The sequence below is a fragment of the Podarcis erhardii genome, assembly GCF_964252035.2.
Source record: "Podarcis erhardii genome assembly, chromosome: 1".
NCBI lineage: Eukaryota > Metazoa > Chordata > Lepidosauria > Squamata > Lacertidae > Podarcis > Podarcis erhardii.
Genome location: NC_138497.1, coordinates 69,668,398 through 69,681,843, shown reverse-complemented (window position 1 = coordinate 69,681,843; position 13,446 = coordinate 69,668,398). Strand labels below are relative to the sequence as shown.

Here is a 13,446-nt window from a genome sequence, read left to right as displayed (position 1 = left end):
ATTTCATCTAAACTAGTGGACTCCAAGTTAATAGAAAATACTTGTTACTTGCCCAATTCTATTTTGTTTAATTGAAGGATTTTAATTTCACAGGAAAGTCAAGTACTGTGAAACGCATTTCATCAGTTTTCAAAGTTTAAGTGATCAGAACCTTAACAGAACTAGTTGTACAGTACTACTATCTGAAACAAAACTCCAGGAGGCAACTGACCAGAGTACTGGGTTTCCCCCCATTTCTACAGTGCCTGCTAAAGTTAAGTATCTAAGGACTGGTTCATACAGTGGCGTAGCGTGGGGGGTGCAGGGGGGGCCGGCCGCACCGGGCGCAACATCTGGGGGTTAGGGTTAGGGGGCGCAAATCCACGGGTTAGGGGGCGCAAATCCACGGGTTAGGGGGCGCAAATTACTTGCCTTGCCCCGGGTGCTGACAACCCACGCTACGCCACTGGGTTCATAGGACCACATTTACTGCTATAACTAACAATCTAAAAGTTTTATTAGTTTAAAATAGATAACACAGGTAGAGACTTTTATTATCATGCAAATGCAGTTTTCCAATACAGGGCCAAATGGGCTTAGATGACCAGAACTACCAACTAATCTGGTTCTGTGAACTGTTGCACAGTGCCACGCCACAGTTCTCAGTTTACAGCATTTGCAGATAGTGCTGTTCATAAGCTGAGTAGCTGATTTGTCTGAACCTACACTATTTCAAGACATAGCCATGGTTTGCAGAATCATGGATTCCTGGCCTCAGTGCTTCCATTCTGGGGGGAAAGGGTGCCAGTCACTTGGAAGTATAGCCTGGGAGCCAAGCTCTGGCTCAGACAAAGCTCATAGCTTAAGCAAAAAGTTAGCCTAGGCTCCTGCTGTGTAATACTAGTTAAAATGCAGGGCAGAGGTAGTCAATGTGGTGCCCTTAAGATGTCGTTGAACTCCTGCTCCAATCATTCCTGACCAGTGCCCATGCTGGCTGGAGCAAATGCAAGTTGGAGCCTGTTCAAAACTCCCAGTGTTCTATGTGCATTTTGCGACAGGGAATTTCATTAGCGCAAGCAGTTTCTGAGCTCTCGGTGCAGTACCTTTTTCTGCCTCCCTACTTCCAGATACTCTCTGAAGACTGAAGAAGAGACCCTCTTAGGAATATTAGGGGGGTAGGCAGGAGAAGGACTAGACCATGTGAAAAATGAGCATAATACTTTAGCTGCAGTTCATTCATTTCCAGCTTTGTATTCTTGTTATTAAAAAGCACACCTAGACATTCCATTGTTGTGCCCATAGGCTCAGGTTGTATATATGTGTAAACAAACCATATATCATAAAGACACCACAGTCCCTACTGAGCCTCATTTCCAAAAGGAAACACGAACCCTGGGTAAAGCACACCTGGAATCCCTGGAATCTTGCACCATTTGGGAGATTGGGGTGGCATGCAACAAAACATAAGAACTGTCAAGTTACTCATGGCTGAGCTGAGTTGAAGGTGGGGACCCATGATCACTTGATTCTTTGCTCAATGTATATACAGTAAGTTTAGAAATTAAGTTGTTCATACCTATAAGTGATGTCGGAAGCCTGGAATCATCATTTTCAAGGAGGTATGTAGCTTTCAAGTTCAAGAAGGGAAAATAAATTGGCAACACAAGTCTTGACTTAGAGCAAGCAGCAGCCTCCTGTTTAATATTTAAGAAAGAGCATAGGTCTGTGAGAGAGAAACTTAAGTTTTACCCAACTACCAACTTATGGGAGGCAGATCCTCCTATCGTCTTAAAATACTTCCCCCTGGTTCCTTCCAACTTGAAACAATTTTCTAAACCTTTTAAATGCCATTTATCAAAATCAGCATTCACTATAGAATAAGCATTAACTTTAGACACAACACAACCATCAATTTCAGAAGGGTAGCCAAGTTAGGTTGTTACATCAGAGAGTCTGATGGCACTTTAAAGTAAGATTCATTGTTGGATGAGTTTGAAGTCAAGTAAACATCAGTAGATACACATATACAGGGTGGTGGGGAGAGAAAGCAGTAGGCCAAAATGCTATTGAATGCAAGCAGACACAGTCTGTGACATTTCTAGGCTGTGTACACATTACTGGTCTGGTTTAAAACACAGGCCATTTTCTCAATTTGGATAGAGGTGCACTAAAGTAAAGAGAAAACATACTTTCAGTGTTATGGTCTTTGTGATATAGTCTTGGTAGCTATGCTGGTCCATCTGAACAAGAATTGAAATAAGTGGGACAGTAAGTGTAGGCAGGGCCGTCTTAAGCATATCCGGCAACGTGGTGCAAAGATCCCTCAGGCGCCCCCAATTTCCCAGAGTTGTTGACCTTTTCCCAAGCCTCTGCAGGGATTGCTCTCATCCCGCGGAGGCTTGGGAAGGAAGATGCATGCCCACGTGTCATATTCCTAATGGGGGGGGTGCCTTTCCCACAACAAAATGACCGGGGCCCTTTCCTTTCAATTAAAGCACACCTGAAGCATTTGAAGCGCACGCCCTCAAAGAATCCTGAGAAGTGGTGGTTTCTTAGAGGGCGCTGAGAATTGTAGTTTGGGGATTGTAGTTCCCAGGATTCTTGGGTTTGGGGTATCGAGCCATGTACTTTCAATGGGGGGGGTCCTGATCAGCTGCCGTGTGCCTGGATCTGGATGAGAGCATCCTGAGACACAAACCCCCCTGAAGAGAAGGGAGCCCATCCAGCACCCAGCACTGCTTCCTCCTCCTGCCGTGTGACTCACCCTGTGCCACAGGTCACATCGAGCACTGTGTTGCAGCGCTGGGCGCGCAGCAGCGACACCAGCCAGTTCTTGTACTCGGCGGTGCGGCTCCGCGTGTCGCCGATGTAGAGCTGCCAGACCCGTGCTGCACGGCCACCGCCGTACTGGTCCGGCAGCCCTTCGGCTGCCATGCCCAGCGAGTGAGTCTGGTAGATGCTGTCCACCATGGCGAGCGCACAGAGGCTCCTGCGGGCGCCGACGGACAGACAGACGGGAGAGCCTAGCTGCTGCTGCTGCCAGCCATATAGTTGGCAGAGCAGGCGCAACTTCCATCCTAAGCCTCTGCAGGGATCGCTCTCCTCTCGCGGAGGCTTGGGAGACAAGCTGCATGCCTGCCAGCCATATGGTTGATGGGGCACAGCTGGCGGGCATGCAGGGAAAGGGGAGGCCGCCAGCAAAGCCACGCAGCTCCCCCACTCACTGGGGCGCTCCTGAGAGGCCAGCACCCTGGTGCAACGCGCCACTAAGCCCAATAGGAAAGATGGCTCTGAGTGTAGGTGGGTACTGTCTCACATTCTCTACAAAAAAAAAAAAATATCAAATCAATACACTGAACTTAATTCCCACTTTGTAGGTAGAAAAGGACAACAGATGTCTGTGAGTCAAGGCCAGAAGAATAACCTCATAACCAGGTAGACACTTGAAAAAATTAAATGGCACAGATTAGCATCTGCCGAGACTTAAGAGATCACATGAATGCCATTTTACAATAAAGCAAACAATACCAAATTAAGCAATGACAATGGCTGATGAACTTGAAAACTAAATTATAATGCATGTCATTTTGCATATTTGTTCTCCTTGTTCCTCATTCTTGGCTGCATTTTATGTCTTCCAATAACCATAGAGCATACAGAGTCATTATTTTTCACAAGCAAAAGGAACACTTTGCCAAATGCATTTACATAAAAGCACAGCATGCAAAAACTTGAAAGATAATTCAAGACAGCCTGCCATACGGGAGTATGTAATTTGGAAAGCTGCCCATGGGTTTGGACACCAGAGAATACCACTGGGATTACAATGAAAATGTTAAATAGTTATCCCACATTGCTTATTTATTTTTAGTGGCATTAGCTCTAGTTCAACCAAGAGTTCTTTGACCAAAAGCCTGTTTACATAAAGTGCAGGCTGCTTGCATGACAAATTGCTTGGTTCGCCTTGTACCACTAGCCTTGGTAGAAAGACTCCAAGGAAACGTCAAGTGTTCTCCTTGTGGAACTTCCTGGTGTTCTTCATGCCCACATACAGTACTTGCTTGCTCTACGTCTAATGAATGAAGCAAACCCCCAACTCAAGTCTTTATTAGAGCAATATACTTTTGGATAAATATGACACTTCTGTTTAAAGAACATGAAAGAGTAAATTGTCACGCAGCAAAGTTACTTGGAAATCTGTTTTAGTTAATTTCTATGTAATGTCTCAGCTTCCAATGATTAGCTAATTCCAGTGTCAAAGAAAGACACTTGCTCCCCCACTTAGGCTAGCAAGAAGTGAAGCCTAGGAAAGGAGAGATCTGCCAAATGTCAGTCTTGAGGTCTTTAGCCAGCCCTGAACATGTCTCTATCCTGCATCTTGGAATTTTCTAAGTGCCGAATACCCTTTTAAAAGGAAGTCAAGATCCTTCTCAAAAACTGCAACCAGATTTGAGTTTGTGATGGAGGAAGAGCTTAGGCCTTGACATGAAATGTCTGATCAGTGGTTTTATTTTATGTTTTCTAACTTAATAAATGAGAGTGATTTAACTTTTTTTAAACAACAATAACCCACACATCTTTTTTCTGTGAATAGGTGTTTTTTATGAAAGGGGGTGTAGGGAAGGCAGATTCAGAGATAAAGAGATGCCCGTGTGCTGACTCCAGTTCTTCATCAGGATGCGCAGAGATGGGAGTAGTAAGTGTGCGAGTGGCAATGACTTGTGAGTAAACATGATGCCTAAGATTTTGCTGTGTGCACTTTGGAGCTGCGTGCTCATATATGTCAGGGTGAGGGGAGAGGTAAGCAATGCTAGATTTCTCTTGTGAACTGCCCTGAGATCTTTTGATGAACGGTGGGATATAAATCTAAAGGAAGGGCCTGGATCTACCTGCTGAACTTGTAGCAATCTCAGTTAGCGACAGTAGAACATTTCTTGTTGCAACTGAATTTTGACAAAACACACTAACGGAAGAAGGCGATGTCACTGAAACAGTGTAATCTCCTACCGGGAATTTCTGACCAACCCCACACATATACAGTGATACCTCAGGTTAAGTACTTAATTCGTTCCGGAGGTCCGTTCTTAACCTGAAACTGTTCTTAACCTGAAGCACCACTTTAGCTAATGGGGCCTCCTGCTGCTGCTGCGCCGCTGGAGCACGATTTCTGTTCTCATCCTGAAGCAAAGTTCTTAACCTGAAGCACTATTTCTGGGTTAGCGGAGTGTGTAACCTGAAGCGTATGTAACCTGAGGTACCACCGTATCTAGCAGCTGAATACACCTCATATAGAGAAAGTTTGGTCAGTTTCTATTTCTGATTAACAACATATTGTTCAACGGGGGGGGGGGGGCGGACAATGATTAATACAGAAATGACAAATCTGACCACCTTATTCAAAACAGTAGTGGTTATCAGCTCCCTGTTTACATCTTTGCATGCCTACATGCTTATCCAGCTTTGCATTCCAAAAGACTCATTTCATTTTAAGGAACACCTTATAGATTCGTAGCTCTATGAAGTCTAATTAAGGTTTTTTCTAGGGTGTTTAATGTCCTTATTCCTCCCCAAAGGACACAAAAACTTTCATAGCTCTCTAAAGCTTTAATAGCATTTCAACCATGTCATTTATGATACTGTAGTTCTAAAAGCTCTATTATCTGAAGCATGGGAGAGCACTTTACCAGTCTAGAAAACCTACAGCTCAAATGTTTTATATATTTTGTAAACCACTTTGAGGTTTTTTACAATCAAGCGGTGTATAAATTTTATGGAATGAATGAATAAATTCTACTTGGCATAGACTGGAAGAGAAGAATAAGAAGGGAAGGCATCAGTCCAAAGACAAAGGAGGTGGGTGGGTGCTTAGGATGCCAAATCCCATTTAATTGGCCCAGTGCATTTCAAAGAAAGCCTTTTTACAGGAGTAAGGGCTGTAGCTCTATGGTATAGAATCGGCATGCATGTTCAATCACTGGCAGGTCCAGGTATGGTTAGAAATGTCCCTAGTCTGAAACCCTGGAGAGCTGCTGCCAGTCAGACAATACAGGTACTGGGTGAGATGGACCAATGGACTGAATCAGTAAAAGGCAGCTTCTTATATGCTGTTCTACATTTATCACCTAACAGCTTAAGGTTGCAGTCTTATATGATCTATTGAGCTCAGTGAGACTGTGGTTGTGTATACATGATACATTTAAAACACACCTATCCTAAGAATTCTGGGAACTGTAGTATAAACCCCCCCCAATTCCCAGCACCCTTAAGAATGGACCATTCCCAGGATTTTTAGGGCTGGTTCTTTTAATGTATGATGTTGATGCAGCCTTACTTCTCCATATAGAATTGCGCTCATTTGGGTCCACAATATGCCACACTGAGAAAAGCAATACAAAAAAGGTCAATTCCAATCCCATGGATTTCACAGTTCTGGGTTCAGAGTTTGAAGAGCCCAATATATAGCCCACTCTTAAGCATGGCTGCTCAGAAGTAAGTTCCACTGATTTCAATGACCTTTGCTTTGAACTGCATACTGCAGCACCTAAAATGCAGCCACACCTACCCACCCTATAAAGCATGTGGCAGGTGGTGGTGGTGAAAATCCTGTCCTAATATGATTGGTTTCTTTACAGGAAACTTGCTGTCCAAGAAAAGGGTGGCAATAAGCTATTATCAGTTCTCACATCGGTTAAAGAATATAATTGCCATAGTAACAAGGAGTAGGCACTTAAACAGGGCAACAGACTTTTTATAGCATCTTCTTGGCTGTCAAACTGGCATGTGCTTTTATATTCACAGCAAATATAAGGTGGCAGTGGTGGGAGGATGGTACAGAACGTGGTACAGGATTCATCCTGAGTAATGCAGAACAGCAGCAGAAGGGCGGAAGCCTTCAAAACAGAAAAGCAAACACAAAAACAGGACATTTAGATTAAGACCTTTTTTTAAAGGCTTTTTTCTTTTTAACTAATTCTCATCAAACCTTGTGTAAGGGGGAAATAAGTTTCCCTTCCTAATGCTTGAGAGGTAGTGGTTAAATTAACAAATCATTAGTTGAATGTTCCCTATTCAGATCTCAGTTCAAAAGAGGATCTTAGAGAATAGTCATAAGCAAGTCACTGCCTCTCTCTCTCTCAGCCTTCCACCTGTAATAAAAGGTTAAATCCTCTGGACTGTTTTACAGGACTCTTCTAAGATTACCAGGATACAGTAAGGAATGGGAATTATTGGTAAATCTGTTGTTATTATTATTAAATCTGTTGCTGTTATTGTTACTACTATAGCAACAACAGGGACGAGGGTGGCGCTGTGGGTTAAACCACAGAGCCTAGGGCTTGCCGATCAGAAGGTCGGCAGTTCAAATTCCCGCGACAGGGTGAGCTCCCGTTGCTCGGTCCCTGCTCCTGTCAACATAGCAGTTCGAAAGCACGTCAAAGTGCAAGTGGGTAAATAGGTACCACTCCAGGGGGAAGGTAAACGGCATTTCCATGTACTGCTCTGGTTCGCCAGAAGTGGCTTAGTCATGCTGGCCACATGACCCGGAAGCTGTACTCCAGCTCCCTTGGCCAATAAAGCGAGATGAGTGCTGCAACCCTAGAGTCGTCCGCAACTGGACCTAATGGTCAGGGGTCCCTTTATATGACAGGAAAATCACAGGGATGGCAAATCCCAGTGAAATATGACTTTTTCCAGTATTCACAACAGTTGTTATTTGTAATGTTTGCTTTGAATTATTTCTGGATAAGGTTGGTTTTTGTTTTATCATCTAATTCGATGTGTAGGCTCTTGAGAATGTACAGTACTTTATTTTATGAGGTAACGACTATGGACTCCTGATTTTTTATATATATACAGTCCCTCCCCCTTTCTTTATATTTATTTTATTTCATACTTCACATGGGAAATAACACTGGATTGTTATTTTAACTTCATAATAAAGTCTAGATTTAAAAAAGAAAGAACACTAAATGTCACACCCACCCACATTTTACAGAGGGAAATTGGTACAACTGTTTTACATAGAGCGAAAAACTTTCTAGCATACAGTGGTACTTCGGGTTAAGAACTTAATTCATTCTGGAGGTCCATTCTTAACCTGAGGTACCACTTTAGCTAATGGGGCCTCCCGCCGCCGCTGCTGCTGCCGCCGCGCGATTTCTGTTCTCATCCTGAAGCAAAGTTCTTAACCCGAGGTACTATTTCTGGGTTAGTGGAGTATGTAACCTGAAGCGTCTGTAACCTAAAGCGTCTGTTACCCAAGGTACCACTGTACAAGCCTTATTTCTATAAAATCTGATGCCACACACCTACTAATTTTGAAATATAATCTTTACTATGATATATGTTTATTTATTTATTTATTTCTATTAACCACTAACCCACATAATGCTTAGCCAAAACATGGCTTAGGACAAATGAGTAAATATGTGGGTTCCCAGAATAAAGATTACAGCTGCCTGGAACTTAAAAATGGAAAGCGTAATGCTGGTGATTTAACAAAAGAAGTTTAAAGACTGTCTTAAGGCAATTTTTAAAAAATGTAGTATAAACACCAACAATTGGGAAACACTTGTCTGTGAGCACTCCAGTTGGAGAACAGCCTTTACAAAGGTGTCATGGGCTTTGAAGACACTCAAACTCAGGACACAAGGGAGAAACGTGCTAAGAGGAAGGCACTCTTGGCAAATCCACCCCATGATCAATTCCCACCCGGAAACCACTGTCCCCACTGTGGAAGGACGTGTGGATCCAGAATTGGCCTTCACAGTCACTTATGGACTCATTGTTAAGATTGTGCTTATGGAAGACAATCTTACTCTGCTACGAGTGACTTCCAAAGAGAAGAAGAAGACTACTTCTGCACTACCAGGGCTAAGCCAAAGTTTGTCTTAACATTATGCCTAAATCCAGGCTTCTGATTTATCTCCCTCAGACAAAACATGAGCAGAAAACCAAGAGGGAACTTTGGTTAGAGTACCCAGTTTGCCTGCAATGACACATACCGTAAGCCCAGTTTGGATGTGACCCTAAGCCAAACCATTGGGCTAACCCTCAGTAACAACAGAAGCAGCAGGACCAGGGGAGGGATACAACCAGGGCCAGTCCATTCATAAGGCAAGGTGAGGTGACTGCCTTAGACAACAAGGGCAGCAAATTCCAATGTCAATATTTCTTCCCCGCTTGTTCCTTATGTAGATCTTCATTGACCCCTTCTTCCCTGCTGGCACCATTTTGAGGTCTGCCTTGCAGGCCCAGGCAGTGCACTTCCCCCTCCTCTGTTTAGGAGAACTAGCAAATAAACAAGACCACACAGCTGAATGGGATCGAATCAGGCCACAACTTTATTGACCACAGATAAAGTGGTTTGGCATAGGCATTTATTTCCGGCCCATCTGCAGGGTCAATTCGGCAGTGGGAATTCCCATGACTTACATCAAATAGGGGGATCCCTGCCTTTGGGAGAACAGAGGCCCAAGCCCCTGTCTGGGCAAATGGACAGAAGCAACTCCATCATGGATCCCTTAGCAGGTCTGACAAAGAACAACTGGGTGTTGGGAGCTGGTGCAGGCTGTTTTAAATCCCCCAGGAGCTGACCTGAAGGAAGCCTGATCAGTGGGGTTATCCTGAAATGAACCATACTCTTCTTTAAGGGTGAGAGATTAAACCAATCGGGCAAGAAGAGCTGCCAGTGATGGTTTGAGCAGCTTGAATTTGGCCACGGATAACTCACCTCTACATGAAGACAATTTCTATATGAAAAGCCCTTTATCGTCTTCTTCATTTTGCTGTTTCTGAACAAGATAGCCATTAGAATTCAGCTTTTGAAGAGAGCAGCTTTTAGAGCTTCCATCACATCTTACCATGAATACATGCAAAACTACATACTGTAACTACTATAAACTACTCCCAATGCCAGGCCCCAAACCTGCCTTTGTGAAAACATTATCAAGCAAGTACTGTAAATTATTTCCCCCCACAACTCCTATCTGCAGATTATAAAGGGCTAGTTATGCTTACTAAGAGAAAAATACTTTGTACATGTTCAGGCATGCTCCTACGGACTATATTAATTACTATTTTATATGTCTCAAAGCTGAGCATTGGCAGTAACATGGAAACAATTTCCAAGATTAGTTCCCAGCTTCAACTTTTTTAAAGGAAACAAAATATGACTTATTTTACAGTGTTCTCTTTATGACCAGATCTTTAAAAGCTAAAAGTCGAACCCAATATCAATACGCTATGCCAGTGATCGCGAACCTTTTAGAGGCCGAGTGCCGGAACTGCAACCCAAAACCCACTTATTTATCTCCCTCTGCCGCTGCAGCCACAAAAGCAACCACCGCTGCCTCCAGCTCTGGAGGTGCTGAGTGAAGTAAGGCTGGACTGGGGCGGCAAGCGAGCAGGCAAGGGATGTTGCTGCCACCCCCACCCCCACAGCCTGCTCCTGCTTGCAGGCAAGTAGGAGTGGAATTGGGCTGCTCTGCTAGGCAGCGTTGCTGCTTGCACAGGAACAGGAGCTGGATCAGGGCTGCTCAGCTGGGGAGGTGCAGCCTCCGTCACACTTTCCATTGAGGGGTTCACAGCTGCACTCCCCTCAAGGGAGAAGTTTAAAGGACCCTCCACCTCTGCATCAGATCCCCTGCAACCCCATGAAGGCAGCCAGGCTGAATAGCTGCTGAGGTTGGGGAAGGTGGAGGCAGCCCGGAAGCTGCATCTGAGAGCCCCTGCACCACCTGAAAGCAGCCAGGCGCTCCTCAGCTGAGCTGCCTAATCCTGCTTCTACTTGCGTGCAAGAAGGAGTGGAGGCAGGGATCTCTCAGAAGTGGAGTGGAGGCTTCACGCTCCCCAGCTGAGCTGCGTCAGCATGCTTCTGAGCATAGTGCTGCGCCCTCCCCACCCACAGTGGAGGCTCCCCAAGGGAAAACCTGCGCCCAGGAGGTTGTTGCTCCGCACGCACTCATACCCCGACTCCCCATCTGAGGCACTTCTACTCGGACACAAGTTGAGCTGAGGATTCAACGCACTGCCCTTGCCTTCTGTCAGCTCTGTGCTTGCCACCACTGCCCTATGCATTTAGTTCAGGATAGTATATAGTTATGCAGTTCTGAATTTTATTAGTTCCATAGACTTGGTCCTGCATAGTCCCTGGTTCAAGTCTTACCTGATTCATCCATGAACTCACTAAGTAATTTTAGGCAAACCACCCTCATCCTTCAGTGTAGAATACATACAGTGATTACTCTACTAAAGTACCTGACATGGTTGTTATAAGGATTTCTAAGTTAATGTGTTTGCATCTGAGCACTCAAATGGTGATATGTAAATTTCATTGTTCACAGTTGTTTACATGGTCCCTTATACAGTTACATTGGCAACACAGATGGGAGCTTATTATCTGACATGGGGAAATGACACAGGCAGGAATGGAATAATGTGGGCAAGTGCCATTGTACAACAAAATTATTCCCAACAGAGAGCATTTGGCTTATGTTGCGAGGCTTCGTTTGATGCCTGAGCCAAGCGATGGAGGATCTCTGTTGTATAACGCCTCATCGAGGCCTGTTCCACAATAGTGTGCTTTTGCTGTACTGTGTCTTCTAATCACATGGTATTTCCATTAACTAAATACACATTCATTCTTAAGGAAAGAGAAGTTTTGCCCTTCAAAATAGAATGGCCCAGCTTGCACATCCTGGTAAACTGCAGTTAACAGGTTATTATAAAGAACTCCATTTCTAAGGACCTCCACCATAACGCTTAACTGATTATACTATTTCACAGCACTAAAATTTGTACAACTTCTATTTTTTACTGTGTTAATGATGCCACCAAGCTGGGTCCGTATTCACACACAGCAGCCATTTGAAAAATAAAACAATTCACATAGCTAATCACAGTACTTACTGTAAGTGTTAAGTGCATCACCTGTTCGCCTCTAAAGATTTAAGACTTGTTTAAAACCAAGTAAACATTTCTCCAGCAGTTGAGAAATGAAAGCAGGATGGTACCCAGCTGGCCTTAGAGGGCAAGCTGCAAACAGTGCAAAAGTGAGCTAACCAAGTATCCTCCTTCCAGTAAATCTTTAGGCACCTAATCCCACTCTGCTCTGCTCTCTCACACGCAAACTAGCAAGAGATTTTGAAATGTTAACAATAAAATAGGCAGTTTCCTGCTCTCATGTTTAGATTTAGACAAGCTCTCTATCAGACAGAAGAAAGTATTTCAGGAATTGTTAGGCCCTTTGTTTCTAGGAACCTGAAGTAAGGTATTGGATATGTATTATGAAGGCCTTCACTTGACCTTCAAACGATCTTCCAACTTTATAACTAGATCAAGTTATTGAATGCATAAGTACTAGGCTAGCTAAGAATATAGCATATATGCTATAAAGCAAGTATAAATTAAATAAGAAAATGAAAATCACCAGACTGATACTGTGAAATGAAACAAATGCAAGTTCTAGAATGCCGAAAAACACAGAAATAATGTAGATAGCGATGGAAGCTACATATTTTCATAAGAATGGATCAGCCATAGGAGTGACAGAAATAGTGACACTCACTATGAATATAGAACTGTATTCCTTGCGCTTTGCATTAAACATCATGGCTGCAATCCAAAAAATAGTTTGTCTGCAGTATCTGATGGGGCAGAACACAACCCTTAGCAAATGTCAAAAAAAGTACAGTAACTATTTCAATATGCAAGAGTTCTTGGCTTATTTAAATATGTACTGTCCAAACACTGATTATTCTTGCCACATTCCCCATAAAATACTCAGTACCACAAGAAAGGTTTTACCATGTAGAACTGGAATACTGGCCAGCTTACAATTTCTCGCATGAATGTGTAAACGTGAATATAAACAATATGATCTTGAAACTTTCAGTTTATGGCAGCTGAAATTATGCTTTTCACACAAGTCAAAACACCCAGGAAGTATACTTTAAAAGAATTCATGACAAGTAAATTAGAGTTGCAAACCATGTGGCTAAAATGATAACTGCACCAATTCATTCCTCTGATATATTTGTTAATCTTTTACATGAAATTAAAAAACTTCTTCATATCCTAGATCCCCTTGGCTTAGTTATACAGTAGCTTCTTTTAAAAGCAGATATGGACTACTACACCAACGAAACAGCTCCACAAAGCTCTTCTTAAAAGACAGGTTCCAGAGGCTACAAGGCAATCCATCAAGCAAGCGGTTCTGGTGTATATTCTGTTCAGGGACCATGTGGCAGAAAAGCTCATACAATAGCATGCTACTGTTACAGTGAGCTCATTTTACACTTACTTGTTTATAAACAATCAGAGTAGTAGCTAATCATTTCAACTTGTTAGCAAAAAGTACAGGGCAGCTGCTAATGATTCTAAGCCAAGGACATGTTCTCTTGATAAAATTACTTAAATATCAGACTTCAGCACAGACTAAGCGCTTGCATTTCTTTAGGATGGTTGTGT

General features: G+C 43.3%; 1 protein-coding gene across 2 annotated transcripts in view; it reads right to left on the bottom strand.

The window, feature by feature from the left end:
- Nucleotides 1–13,446, bottom strand: part of IRAG1 (inositol 1,4,5-triphosphate receptor associated 1) — a 117,547-nt gene that overhangs the window by 47,637 nt on the left and 56,464 nt on the right. For both annotated transcript variants that reach the window (XM_081840083.1, XM_081840084.1), the window contains exon 15: nt 1,556–1,673. In XM_081840083.1, the coding sequence (XP_081696209.1) occupies nt 1,556–1,673 (118 nt within the window). The remainder of the gene's footprint in view (nt 1–1,555; nt 1,674–13,446) is intronic.